The sequence below is a fragment of the Sminthopsis crassicaudata genome, chromosome 6, assembly GCF_048593235.1.
Source record: "Sminthopsis crassicaudata isolate SCR6 chromosome 6, ASM4859323v1, whole genome shotgun sequence".
NCBI lineage: Eukaryota > Metazoa > Chordata > Mammalia > Dasyuromorphia > Dasyuridae > Sminthopsis > Sminthopsis crassicaudata.
Genome location: NC_133622.1, coordinates 187,486,892 through 187,498,955, shown reverse-complemented (window position 1 = coordinate 187,498,955; position 12,064 = coordinate 187,486,892). Strand labels below are relative to the sequence as shown.

Sequence of the window (12,064 nt, the reverse complement as noted above, 5' to 3'; positions counted from 1 at the left end):
GCTTAATAAACAGTTTCATTTTGGAGGGTGATGGACTTTTCTTCTCACCAATGTACCCCTTCTTTAGGCAATTTATATGGCTGCCAAAATTATCCTCCCAAGACACTTCCCTGCACAGAACCCCTCTGTCCTTTCTTTGCTTGTAAAATAAAATATGAATCCCTAATCATGGTTTTAAAGGTTTCCTCCTCCCCCATAATCTGGTTTCACTCTATTTTTCCAGCATTGTTCCTTTATTTCATATGCACCTAACCAAATTAGACTGCTACCTGTTTTCCAATTTTGATATTTCTTTTTTGCCCTTCATAAAGTTTCCTTGACTTTGGCCCTAGATGTGAGAGATCTTCCTCCTTGAATCTCATAAATTCATGGGTCCAAGGATAGCTTAATTTATAATAGTTTAAGTTGCTTTTTCAGGTAAACCTTCCTGTCCTGGAAATCCACCTGCCAAGTTATTGCTGAAGATTTTCATATAGATAGATAAACAAATCTATTTGTACAGTCCATTCCCTGAGCTTGCAACTCATTCTTTCCTCATCTCTTCCTGTAGAAAACTATTTTGTCCTTTCAGGTCCCTCCATAAAATCCTTCCCAACCTTCCTCCTCCATAAAATTTTTAAGGAACTTTGTCTGGATTATCCTTTTTGGGAAAAAGTGATCACGCTCTACCTTATATCATCTTCTGTACTGGTCATTCTTCTTTGAGGGCAGGGAGTGTGTTATTTCCCAATTTTGTATCTCCAAGTAGAACACCAGGCCTTGGACAATGGTAGGTACTTATCAGTTTTCTATTGAGTTGAATTGGGTCTTCTGATCACTTCCTTGGTGACTAATCCTGGCTTTTTTCAGAAAGAGTTGCCTTTTATGAGAATCAGATTAAGAATAACAGCTGCTGCTGTTAGCTGCCACATGGAACTTGGGCTGAGTTATCACCAGATGTGAATACCAGGGTCTCAAAGCCCCATTGAAGACTGTTCTAGAACTGGGAAGGCCGCCCAGGAAATAGGGCAGCTGTGGCTTGGTGGACTGCATGTGAAAATCTTATTTTAGAGTCTTCTCAGCCAATAGGGAGAGTCAACTTTCACACAAAGCCAAATTGAGCTCTCTTAATCTAGGTGAAGCCTTACAGTTAGAATTTCAACTCGGCCAGGTCTGTAATCTGATGGAGTTTGTGTGGCTAGGGATGGTGGGGAGTGGATTGGGTGGGTAGGTTTAAATTTTCAGCTGAGTGGCAACAGCCTCCCACACAGCATCCTGGTACTCTGTGATGGCCAGTTGGAGACAAAGTGGAATTTGGGAAGGTCTGAATTAAATTAAATTTTCCAAATGCTGTTTTTTAACTGCCAGAATTGTTTTGTGGAAATAGGAAGTTTCGATTTTATCTTATTCAGTAAAGGCAGCAGTATGCAAGTGTTTTGGAACTGCATGGCTAAGTACTTAGAACTCTGAGTGGAGACTGGAAGTTCGTTGTCACTTATTTTAGTTTCCTCTGTTGTACCTACTTCTTTAGATGAGATAAGATAATAATGAGATAAGATAACTGCTCTGCATAGGATGATGATGATAATGATCCTCATTTGTTAAAGGGTGATAATACTACCTGTTCTGCTTCCCTCCAAGAGATGTAAAGAATCAGTGAGATAAGAGAAATAGTAATAATAATAAGAACAATAATAACAATAGCTAGCATTTATATGGTATTTTGATATTTTCAATGAACTTTTCATATATTACCTTATTGAATTCTCACAACTTAGTAATTAGGTACTATCATCCCCATTTTATAGATAAAGAAACTGAGGGTAAAAGAGGTTGCCCTAAGTCACATAGCTTCAAAATATCCAAGACAGGATTTGAACTCCGGTCTTTCTGACTTCAAGTCCAATGGACTAAACTGTAAAGCAGAGTTCACATAGAATGCAAGTTCACCTTTCTATGGCACTTTAAGATTTCTAAAGTATTTTCTGAACAATTTAATGAGGCAAGTAGTTGGATGCTACTTACCTCATTTTACAAATATAGAAAACTTTTTCTTTTTTCTCTTCTTCCTTCCTCTTCCTCCTCCTGTTCTCTGTCACTATCTCTCTCATTCTCTCTGTGTTTCTGTTTCTCCCTCTGTCTCATGTTTTCTCTCTCTGTCTCTCACACATCTCTCTGTCTCTGTCTCTGTCCTGCCTCCCCACCCCCCACTTTCACTAACTTCTTACTGTAATTTAGCATTTCAGTCCAATTATGAATAGGATAGTTAGGTGGTACAGTTAGAGCACCAGACCTAGAGTTAGGAAGACTCATCTTCCTGAGTCCAAATCTGGCCTCAGACACTTACTAGTTGTGTGACCCTGACAAGATGACAAACCACCTAACTCTCTTTGCCTCAATTTCTTCATCTATAAAATTAAAATGATCTGGAGAAGGATATGATAAACCACTTCAGGAACATCTTTGTCAAGCAAACCTCATATAGGGTCACAAAGAAACAGGGCCAAAATGACTGAACAACAACCAATTGTGGATAGGTAATAAACATCATTCTGAAGACATCTCCAGACCTCACCAGACCCCTGGCTTAGATAATCATTAGGATCTTTCTCATCTCTACAGCTTTTGACTTTATTATTACAAGTCAGCAAGCTTTTATTAAGCACCTACTGTATGCCTGTCTTTACAATTCAGGAACTGTGCTGAGCACTGAAACTACAAAGACAAGCAAAAAACAGCGCCTTATTCTTAAGAAGTTCCCAGTCTAATTATGGAGACAACATGGGAATTTTATAGGAACTAAATCATTCAAAAATATTAGGAGAGACTTTGTGCTGTAGTGGAAACTGCTGGTCCCGTGAGTCAAAGAGTTAGACTGTTTTAGTGCTAAGATTAGTCATTTACCATGTAACAATGAAAAGTAATTTCTTTTTTGAGCCTCAGTTTTACCGAGTATAAAATGAAACAATTTGTCTTTTTTGAGCTCCAAAACTCCATTTTTACTTACTGCTGAATTTCATTTAGACTATTACTATATACCAGGTGACCTTAAGGAAGTAGTCCATCTCATAATGACAGAAGGCCACCTTGCCTTTGGGGTTAGGAGGCATAGAGCTGCCCTACCCCAAACCCTGTCCCTTTCACTTTTTTAGAGGGGCTTTGGCAGAAGATAAGAGTTTTCTCTCCAGCTGTTTGGGAACATCAGCTGCCTCACATAGGGTAGGTTTCTTGTATATCTCTTTGGCAGATCCATTCGTCCCATTAGATGCTTATTTTTGAAGCACTTAATGTATTACAGGATTGTATCACAGTCACACTAAATGGAATGTAGAGAAATATATTGCCCTTACTGGTAAGGAGCTCATAAGTCTAGTTAGAGATGCAGTGGTTAAATGGAAAAAACATTGCAAAATATGGTATTCTACGTTAATGGCCTATGTGAATAGTCTGTACCTTAGAGAAAGGTATGTCAGTAGTTGTGGGTTGAAAGATTGTCAGAGCATGTATTGGTCAACCTGCCATATGGGGTGGGGGGAGGGAGGGGAAAAAATTGGAACATTGGCAATTGTCAATGTTGTCAAATTACCCATGCATATATCTGGTAAATAAAAATTATTAATTTAAAAAAAAAGAAAAGAAAAGAAAGAAAGATTGTCAGAGGTAGCTTCCTGGAGGAAGAGAGGACTTGAACTGAGCCCTGAATGTTGTCTGGCTGTGTGATCTTGTACAGTTGACTGCCTGAGCCTCAGATTCCACCTCTACAAAATGAGGGGATTGGAAGAAGCGACCTCTAAATTCCCTTCTACACCCAACAATCTGTGCTTCTGAGTTGCGTTTGGGTTTTTTATCCCCTTATTTCATCTTTTTGTTTTCTTCAGCTCCTGGTATGGCATACAGTAGGTATTTAACTATTTGTTGAATGGGTGTGTATTGATATTCCTTTCCATTTTAAGATGTTACTACTGGTGGATATGGGTATGTCTCAAAGAATCAGCAATGACAAAAAGCTCCGCCCGCCGAGTACCTGGGAGAACACGTTCAGTGTGGCTTACAGCTGTAGCTGCTGTTGCCGAGGTCTGTCACTGTGTGTCACAGGAGCCAAAAGATACTTTGGCTCATAAATAGGGTCCACCCTGCGCTCTGTTTATTCCTCCCCAGGTTGGCCTGCGGTGTGCCACCTTTTCCCTGGCTTCTTTCTCCCTTCTCCGCCGCCACCCCAATGGACTCGGCTTCCTGTTTCTCCATCTATAATCTGGGAGGTGGGAGAGCTGGGGTGGGGGTGGGGGCTTGAAGGCGAAACCCTGATGGGGAGGCGGCTTCTGCAGAAAAGCCCTGCATCCCTCAGGGAAATAAGAGAGCAGATGTGGCCGCGCACTTCGGGGGCCGGGGGGCAGCGCTGACAAGGATGGAAGAAGCGAGGAGGGAGGCAAGCGAGCCCCACATGCTTACTTAAGAAGCTGGGGATGCCAGGAAACAGAGGAAGGAAGTCTCGGTGAGAGGTGATTTGGGAAGAGCCGGCTGAACCAGAATTGCTTCTGGGACGGCGGAGACCCGTCGAGGAAAGGGGAGCAGGTGGAGAAATGGAGGGCTGGACCGTTAAGAGTCAGAAAGCCGTGGAGGCCTTGAAGAGACTGTCAGGAATCGGGGCGAGCTTTGAAGGGGACCCCGAAGCGTGCAGGTGTAAGGAGAGGCTCAGGGGAGGCGTCTCCTCCAAGAAGCCGGCCGCCGAGGGCTGTGCAACTTGCCTTCGTGTCCGGGAGAGAAAGGACGCCGCCCGGGAGCTGTGAGTTACTTGTCATGCAGGTCACACCTCCGGCTTCCTCTCCCAAACAAAGGAGAGCAAATGCTCGGGGCTCCCGCGCGCGTCCGCGGCTGTGTCCCCCGGGAACTTCCTTGCGGGATGGGGGTGGGGGGGAATCTCTGTGGGGAATGAGAAAGGACTCGGGCTTCTGGTCCGGGTTTTAATCTAATCGGTGCGCAGGCTGAAGCCCCAGCCCCTTGCCTTTGTGCCGCCACGTGTTCCCTGAGCGCACAGACCGCCGAGGGGGCTCTATCTAATCAGCCCAGGCGGTCTCTCCTTTCCTGCAGACATCCTGGGCAGTCAGTGCCTGAGCCGTGGGGCCGCGAGCCGGGGCTGAGCAGTGAAGGGATGCCTCGCCTTTTCCTCCGGGCGGATCGGGCTGCAAGGGGGGAAAGGGGGGGGTTCCTTTTCATGTTTCATTATGCATCTTCTAAACCTATCCAGCCCTTTGTGAGTGTGAGTGTGTGTGAGACAGAGAGAGAGACGGAGAGACTGAGACTCTTTGTTTTTTGTTTTTTTAAGAGGGGAGTGATGCTCCAATGAGATGTTACTTCTTTGCCCCCAGCCTCTCAGGCTGAATGGTTTGTTAATAGCGGTCAGCCGGGAGAAGAGCCAGTAGAGCATGCACTGACCTTTGGAAATCAGAAGACCTAATGATCGCTAGCTGTGTGAACGTGGGCAAATCACTTACCCCCTCCCAGCCTCATTGTCCTCCTGTCAAATGGGTAGAATAAAGCCTTCACTTACCTGCCTCCCAGTTATTTGTAAGGGAAGCACCACCACTATGGAAAATTTGAATTGTCATTACTATTATGATTTATTGGCTGTTTTCATCCTGCTGGATCCCTTTGGGTCTCCTTTCACATGGGAAAGATGGCATTTGAGGTCAGTCCTGTACCACTGTGGCTGAATGACACAGGTGCTGATTAATTCTGCATGTCCTCCCCACCCCCTTGCCCAGAATAGTAAGTGCCAGGGAAGGAAAGAGGGGCCTTTTGTGCCACATAAAGCAGCGAAAGAGCCCTGTTCCTGCTGTGCCCTGAAGCTTACCCATGATCAAAAGCTCCTGTGATTCTCAGTTAAACAGCTGTAATTGGCACTGCGGGCCATAGTGGGGAGTACTTTGCTGTGGCAGATCTTGAGTAGGGAGCAGAGAGGAGAGAAGAGGTGTCTGTCCATTTCATCTCACCTATACCTCCTGCAGGTATCCTTCCTAGAAAGAACAGGCAGCATTCTCTTGCAAAATTGGGGTGGTTTTCTAAACAGGCAAGAAATCCTTTACTTGGTGCAATATCTGATTTCTTCCCATCATAGCCATACGGCTATTAGTTGGATGATAGTTAGATGATCATTTCATAGAGCAAAAGTATCTTATATCCCCCCATTTGCTGTCTGCAGCAAGCTTTTCTCCCTCAGACCTTATACTGCACTTCACGTTCACTGTTATGCATTACCATCCTGCTAGACTCTGTGTGGACAAATTCTCCGTATGTTCCTTAACTGGCATACAGTAGGTCTTGATATTTGGTGATGAAAAATGCATGAGCATTAGACTTGAAGACAAAAGATTTGGCTTTAAGTGCTTGCCACTAACAAATGATTTAACTATAGGCATATCCTTTTACCTCTGAGCTCAGTTTCCACATCTCTTTATCACTCCAGAGGATAACACACAGTGGGTCTTGATATTTGGTGATGGGAAATGAATGAGCATTAGATCTGGAGTCAAAAGATTTAGCTTTAAGCATTTGCTACTAACAGATTGTGTAATTGTAGCTTTTACTGCTGAGCCTCAGTTCCCACATCTGAAAAAGGATGATAGCATGATAGATTTAGAAATAAGGGTCATTTCATCCAACCCTTATGCTTTAAAAATAAAGAAGTTGAAGTCCAAAGGTTAAATTATTTGAAAGGATCCATTAAAGTTTCAGAAACCACTATTGCTTTTTTTTTTTTTTTAATTAGAATCTGAGCTTTTTGGGATCAGGGACCCATTCTTATGTTTCTTTTTATCCTCATCTCTTAGCAAGATGTTTGGCACATAGGAGATAATTCATAAATGCTTGTTGGCTGAATTACCCAATGTCAGTGAGTAATTAATGGCAGTTAGAATTTGAATGTAGTTCCAAATACATCATTTCCAATGTGCCTTGCTGCTTACTTATCTCTCAGTCTTGCTATGGAGGGTTATGAAGCATTACATGTATGCTATTATAGCTTCATAAACTTTATAACTGAAAAGGGGATTTAAAAATAGGCTCATCCCTTATGCAACTAGATGGCCCTGGAGTTAGTAGGATATGAATTCAAATCCAGCCTCACATGGTTTAACATTTCCTAGCTATGTAACCCTGGGCAAGTCATAATGCCAATTGCCTTGCAAAAATATAAAAAATAGTTTAGTCTTTGATTGAATGAATCAAGGCAGGTGATTTTAGATTCTCTAAGACTATAAAACACAGAGTAGATGCCTGTATAAGGAGTTCCCTCTACCAATAAAGTCACTGGTCTGACATCCCAATCTCTGCCCCCCCAAACCCCAACATAGTTCAAAATGCTGATTATATAGAAGAAGAAATCAAGAGAGAAGTGATTAGTCTCAGGCAGGGCTTCTTAAGTGTTTTCCACTTGTGACCCCTTTTCTCCCAAGAAAAATTTTATATGACTGGATATATAGATATACAAAATATACAAATCAAACAAATTCAAATCAAACTTATTGATAATAAGTCATAATTTTGTGACCCTATATGAGGTCACAACCCATAGCTTAAGATACTTTGGAAGGTATTCAGGTGGCCAGAGTTTGTGCCAGGTCATTTGCCTCTGACCAGCTAAAGTGGTTATTAGTGTTTCCTCTTAGCCCCTAGTGTTAAAGGGACCCTCATGCATTAAGCAAACCAGAAATATAAGAGGTAATGCAAAAAGCTGGCTCTTTCATACTTTGTTGAATTAGGATAGATGTAGAATATTGGGGGGGAATAAAAGTATTTTGATGTCAGTACTATTAAACTTTAAATTAGTCATGTTCTTCTGGCTCATATGTAATTAAGGGTTTAAATATCTGAATATCCAAAAAATCATTCCCAAAACAAACCATTTAAAAAAAAATTCCCTGGGGATTTTCTGAAAAGCTGCCATGTTACATACTTCCTGGAATCTTTGAGACATTACTGTATCTTATTTGTTATTTCCAGAAGTATGTTCAATTTTTTCCCCCCTCTCCTTGTTCTTTCCTCAAATTAATTGTCTAAGTCCAAATCCAGCTTATCTTTCCCCATCATTTTCAGCTTGATGGCTTCGGAGGAGCAGCATTGGCCTGTGCCAATGAAGGCCATTGGAGCTCAGAATCTCTTGACGATGCCCGGGGGAGTGGTGAAGTCTGGATATCTTCACAAAAAAGGTGGTACCCAGCTGCAGTTGCTAAAATGTAAGTCCTTTCAACTGTTTTAACTTTGTGTCTCCAGAAGCCCCTATCCATCTATAATCACCCACCATTTCCCACAGTGAGCTTTGGTACCAGCAAAATCAAGGAGCCAACAAGGCATAGCCAACACATCCTAGTACTGAGAAATGGGAGACTTTGAATTGTGGCTTGGACTCAACCACTCTTGTTAAGCTGTGAGATGTTAGGAAGCTCACTCATCTCTATCTCGAATCCCTCATCTTAAAATGTTGGTCCTAATGCCTATTCTCTTCCCTCCAGGAAGGTCCTTAAGAGAGTTAAATGAGAGTATGTTTTGCCTAATATGGAAAATATATTTTAAATGTATAACCTATATTAGATTGCTTGCTATCTAGAGGATAGGGGAGGAAAGGGAGGGAGAAAAAAAATTGGATCTCAATTTTTTTTTTCCATCAGAAGTTTAGAAATTTAGAAAGTAACAAAGCAAGTTAAATATCAGAGTAAAGATTATGCCCACTCTTATCTCCACATTTCCACATATGTGTAAATAAGTCAATAAAAACAAATTAAGTACAAAAAGGAATATAATATTAAATCAGACTTTTAAGATTTAAGAAAACATAAGAAAAAAAGAAAAGAAATAAAAATATATTGGTGTGCAGTATACTTTTTTTTTTTTTAACACTAATTTTTTACTAATCTGAAATCTATCAGTTGGGAAATGATATCTTGCTCCCCTCTCTCTGACTAGCCCAACAAGGTCTCCTCTCCCCTGATTTAGGTTGGTAACAGGACAAAGACCAGAGAGAGGAGCCCTTGACTGATTTCCTTAAGAAATGTAGCCTGTTTCCCAAGGCTGTAAAGGAGGTAATGATCTCTCTATGAAAAGGAAGAAGTCTCTTTGATGACTTCAAGTCCCTTGTGATCAGACTGGGGTGTGTAGAGGGAGAAGGGCCCTTGAGTGGCCATACTGGTCATAAAGGGACTGGGTGAATTAGAAGAATGTAGACAACCATATTAATAAAAGGGGACAGGAAGGTTAAGCCAAAGGTAACAATTCCATAAAGACCTGGAAGGCAACACAAAATACATAGTTGTTATTTTGTTTTTTTTTAATGTTTGTTTACTGTTTTTCAAAAGATCATATCATGTTTGATTATTTTTCTTAATTTTTTCCCCTGATTTTATAGTATTTTATTTTCCAATTTATGCAAGGATAATTTTCAACATTCACCTTTGCAAAACTTTATGTTCCAAATTTTCCTTTCTCTTTTTCCCTTTTCCCCAAAACAGCAAGCAATCTGATATAGGTTAAATATATACAAATCCTCTAAATATATTTCCATTAGTCATGCTGCCCAGGAAAAATCAATTCAAAAGTGAAAAAAAAAAAAACACCAAAAAACCATGATCTGCTTTATTTTTGTTTTTAATGGTATTTTATTTTTCCATATGCATATAATGATAGTTTTCAATATTCGTTTGTGTAAGACTTTGAGTTCTAAATTTTTCTCCCTCCCCTCCCCTAGACAGAAAGCAATCTGATATAGGTTAAATATGTAAAATCCAAGGGTAGTTTTGAGGAACAAATGAGTTATCCCAGGCCTGAAGTCCTAGAAATGTCAGGTGGAGACAAAGAGCAAAAGGTGTTTTGGGAAAATCATACTTTTTTTTTTTTTTTTTTTTAATCAGCAAGACATATTAAAATAACCTTTTCCTTCCTCTGTCTCTAGGGCCATTGCGGTTTGTGATTATCCACAAGAGATGTATTTATTACTTTAAAAGTAGCACATCAGCATCTCCCCAAGGAGCCTTCTCCCTGAGTGGCTATAATCGGTGAGTTGACCTGGTTACTTGCAGTAAGAAGGCATTCTTGGCCCATCCCCTGTTTTCTTTAAAATATGAAAAAAAATTCTCCACTACTTCTTCCCCCAGAGTTGTTCCCATATTGCTTTTAGCACTTGTATTGGTATGTGTAACACCTTTCTGGAAATCAGAATCCTTAGCCCAATGAGAGTGGACATGGGAAAAGGATTATTGTCCCTAAATTAAAGGTAGAATAACTGCATAATGCTAATGAGGGAATCGATGGCCCAGCCAAGGTTAGAGATGACAGTCATTAGTGTTCCAGCATGCACTCTTGTCTTGAAGTATTTTGAAACATTAATGTGCTATCTAAATATCAGCTATTTTTTATTATTATTACTATCATTATCATTTTTGTTGTTTTACAAGAATTCAACTTAAGTGACTTGCCTAGGGTTGCATTATTTGCAAATGTCAGAGCCTTACTGTGTAACATTCATTCAATAAGCATATTCTAAGCATCTGGAGGACAGGTCCTGGAGCAGTGGTCCTGAAACTTTTAAAATAGGGGGCCAGTTCACTGTCCCTCAGACTGTTGGAGGGCTGGACTGGAGTAAAAACAAGAGCTCACACTCTGTCTCCGCCCCTCAGCCCATTTGCCATAATCTGTCCAGCATAAACGTTCTCAGCCCAAGGGCCTGTAGTTCGAGAACCCTGTCCTGGAGATATGTAGGGAATAGAATGGTGTGAACTGAAAACATCATCTGCTCCATAGAGAGGTAAGAGAGAGAGACCAGATAAGACAGGGATAGAGATATTTAAAATAGAGAGCAGGGTATGATAAATACAGAGGTAAGAATAATCAGACATGATGCTAAAATACACAGCCCTTTAACCAATTTGTGAAAGGACTGACAGCATTTACAGCTCTCAAAGCCATAACACCAGTCACTCCTTGTTTGGCTTTTTCATTTCTTCTAAATAACCCCACATCCTGGATGGTTGACAAGCTAATTTGAGAAGGTTAGTTGAGTCTTTTGAACTTGTGAAGTGCTCAGACTGCCTCCAGGTAGCTGAGCCCAGTGAGGGAGACCACACTGACCATCTCCCTTCCTAGGCTTCACAAGAACAAGTAACAGAAAGGTAAGCTGCCTGTTCTTATATAAGCTCTTTGCAAAAATTAAGCTGTTTTTGCGGCCCTTAAATGTCACTGAGCTTCGCATGGCAACATGACCATTCTTGTATTGATTCATTCATTTTGACAAACATTAATCATCTGCTGTGTCCAGAGTGCTGGGACCTGGAGAAATTACAAAGTTTAAAAAAGACACCATCTCTGCCATCATCAAGATCAATCTGATTGCATAAAACACTAATATTGATAATTATGATTTGGGGAGATTACTATCATGTAATATTATATCTATGAAAAAATTGCTGTGTGGCACAAGAATTACAGTGGTTGGATTTGGCTCCAGGATATGGCACTGAGTTGAAATTTTGAAGACATAGTTTGTCTTGATATAAAGAGAAACTTCATCATGGGCTCAGAAAGTGGTAGATTAACCACTACCAGAGGTCTGTAAGCCAGTCTGTAGCATATAATTGACAGTTCTGGGACTAGAATCCCGGTCCATTGTTGTCCAGACCAAGATTTCTTCCACCCCATCATGTCAGTACACTATCTTGATATTGTCCTTCTTGTCTCCCAGGGTAATGCGAGCTGCTGAGGAAACAACATCAAACAATGTCTTTCCCTTCAAGATTGTTCATATTAGCAAGAAACACCGAACCTGGTTCTTTTCGGCCTCCTCTGAAGATGAAAGAAAGGTGATTTGCAAGTTGAGCTCAGATAAGAATGTCTCCTCAGCCAAAAGGCAATTTGTAATCTGTAGAAGAAGGGAGTTAAGCTAGATAATCTCTCGACTATCCTTTATAGCAATATGTCCTAAGAGCATACAAAGGTAAAAATCAATTTAGTGGCCATTTCTGCACGATCTGCCGCCAGTATCCTGCTATAGGTTGTCTTTAGGATTTAATCTATAACAAGGAGATCAAGTATGTTTTTTTTT

The 12,064-nt window shown here is 40.8% G+C and overlaps 1 protein-coding gene across 4 annotated transcripts in view; it reads left to right on the top strand.

Moving 5' to 3' along the window:
- The window catches only part of SH3BP2 (SH3 domain binding protein 2), a 102,290-nt gene that overhangs the window by 75,902 nt on the left and 14,324 nt on the right, over nucleotides 1-12,064 (top strand). For 3 of the 4 annotated variants that reach the window (XM_074276342.1, XM_074276343.1, XM_074276340.1), the window contains 3 exons: nucleotides 8,071-8,210; nucleotides 9,920-10,022; nucleotides 11,705-11,822. In XM_074276342.1, the coding sequence (XP_074132443.1) occupies nucleotides 8,075-8,210; nucleotides 9,920-10,022; nucleotides 11,705-11,822 (357 nt within the window). In that variant the 5' untranslated portion in view covers nucleotides 8,071-8,074. Of the gene's footprint in view, nucleotides 1-4,448; nucleotides 4,763-8,070; nucleotides 8,211-9,919; nucleotides 10,023-11,704; nucleotides 11,823-12,064 lie in introns of those variants that run through there. The other variant, XM_074276339.1, reaches the window with a different exon arrangement.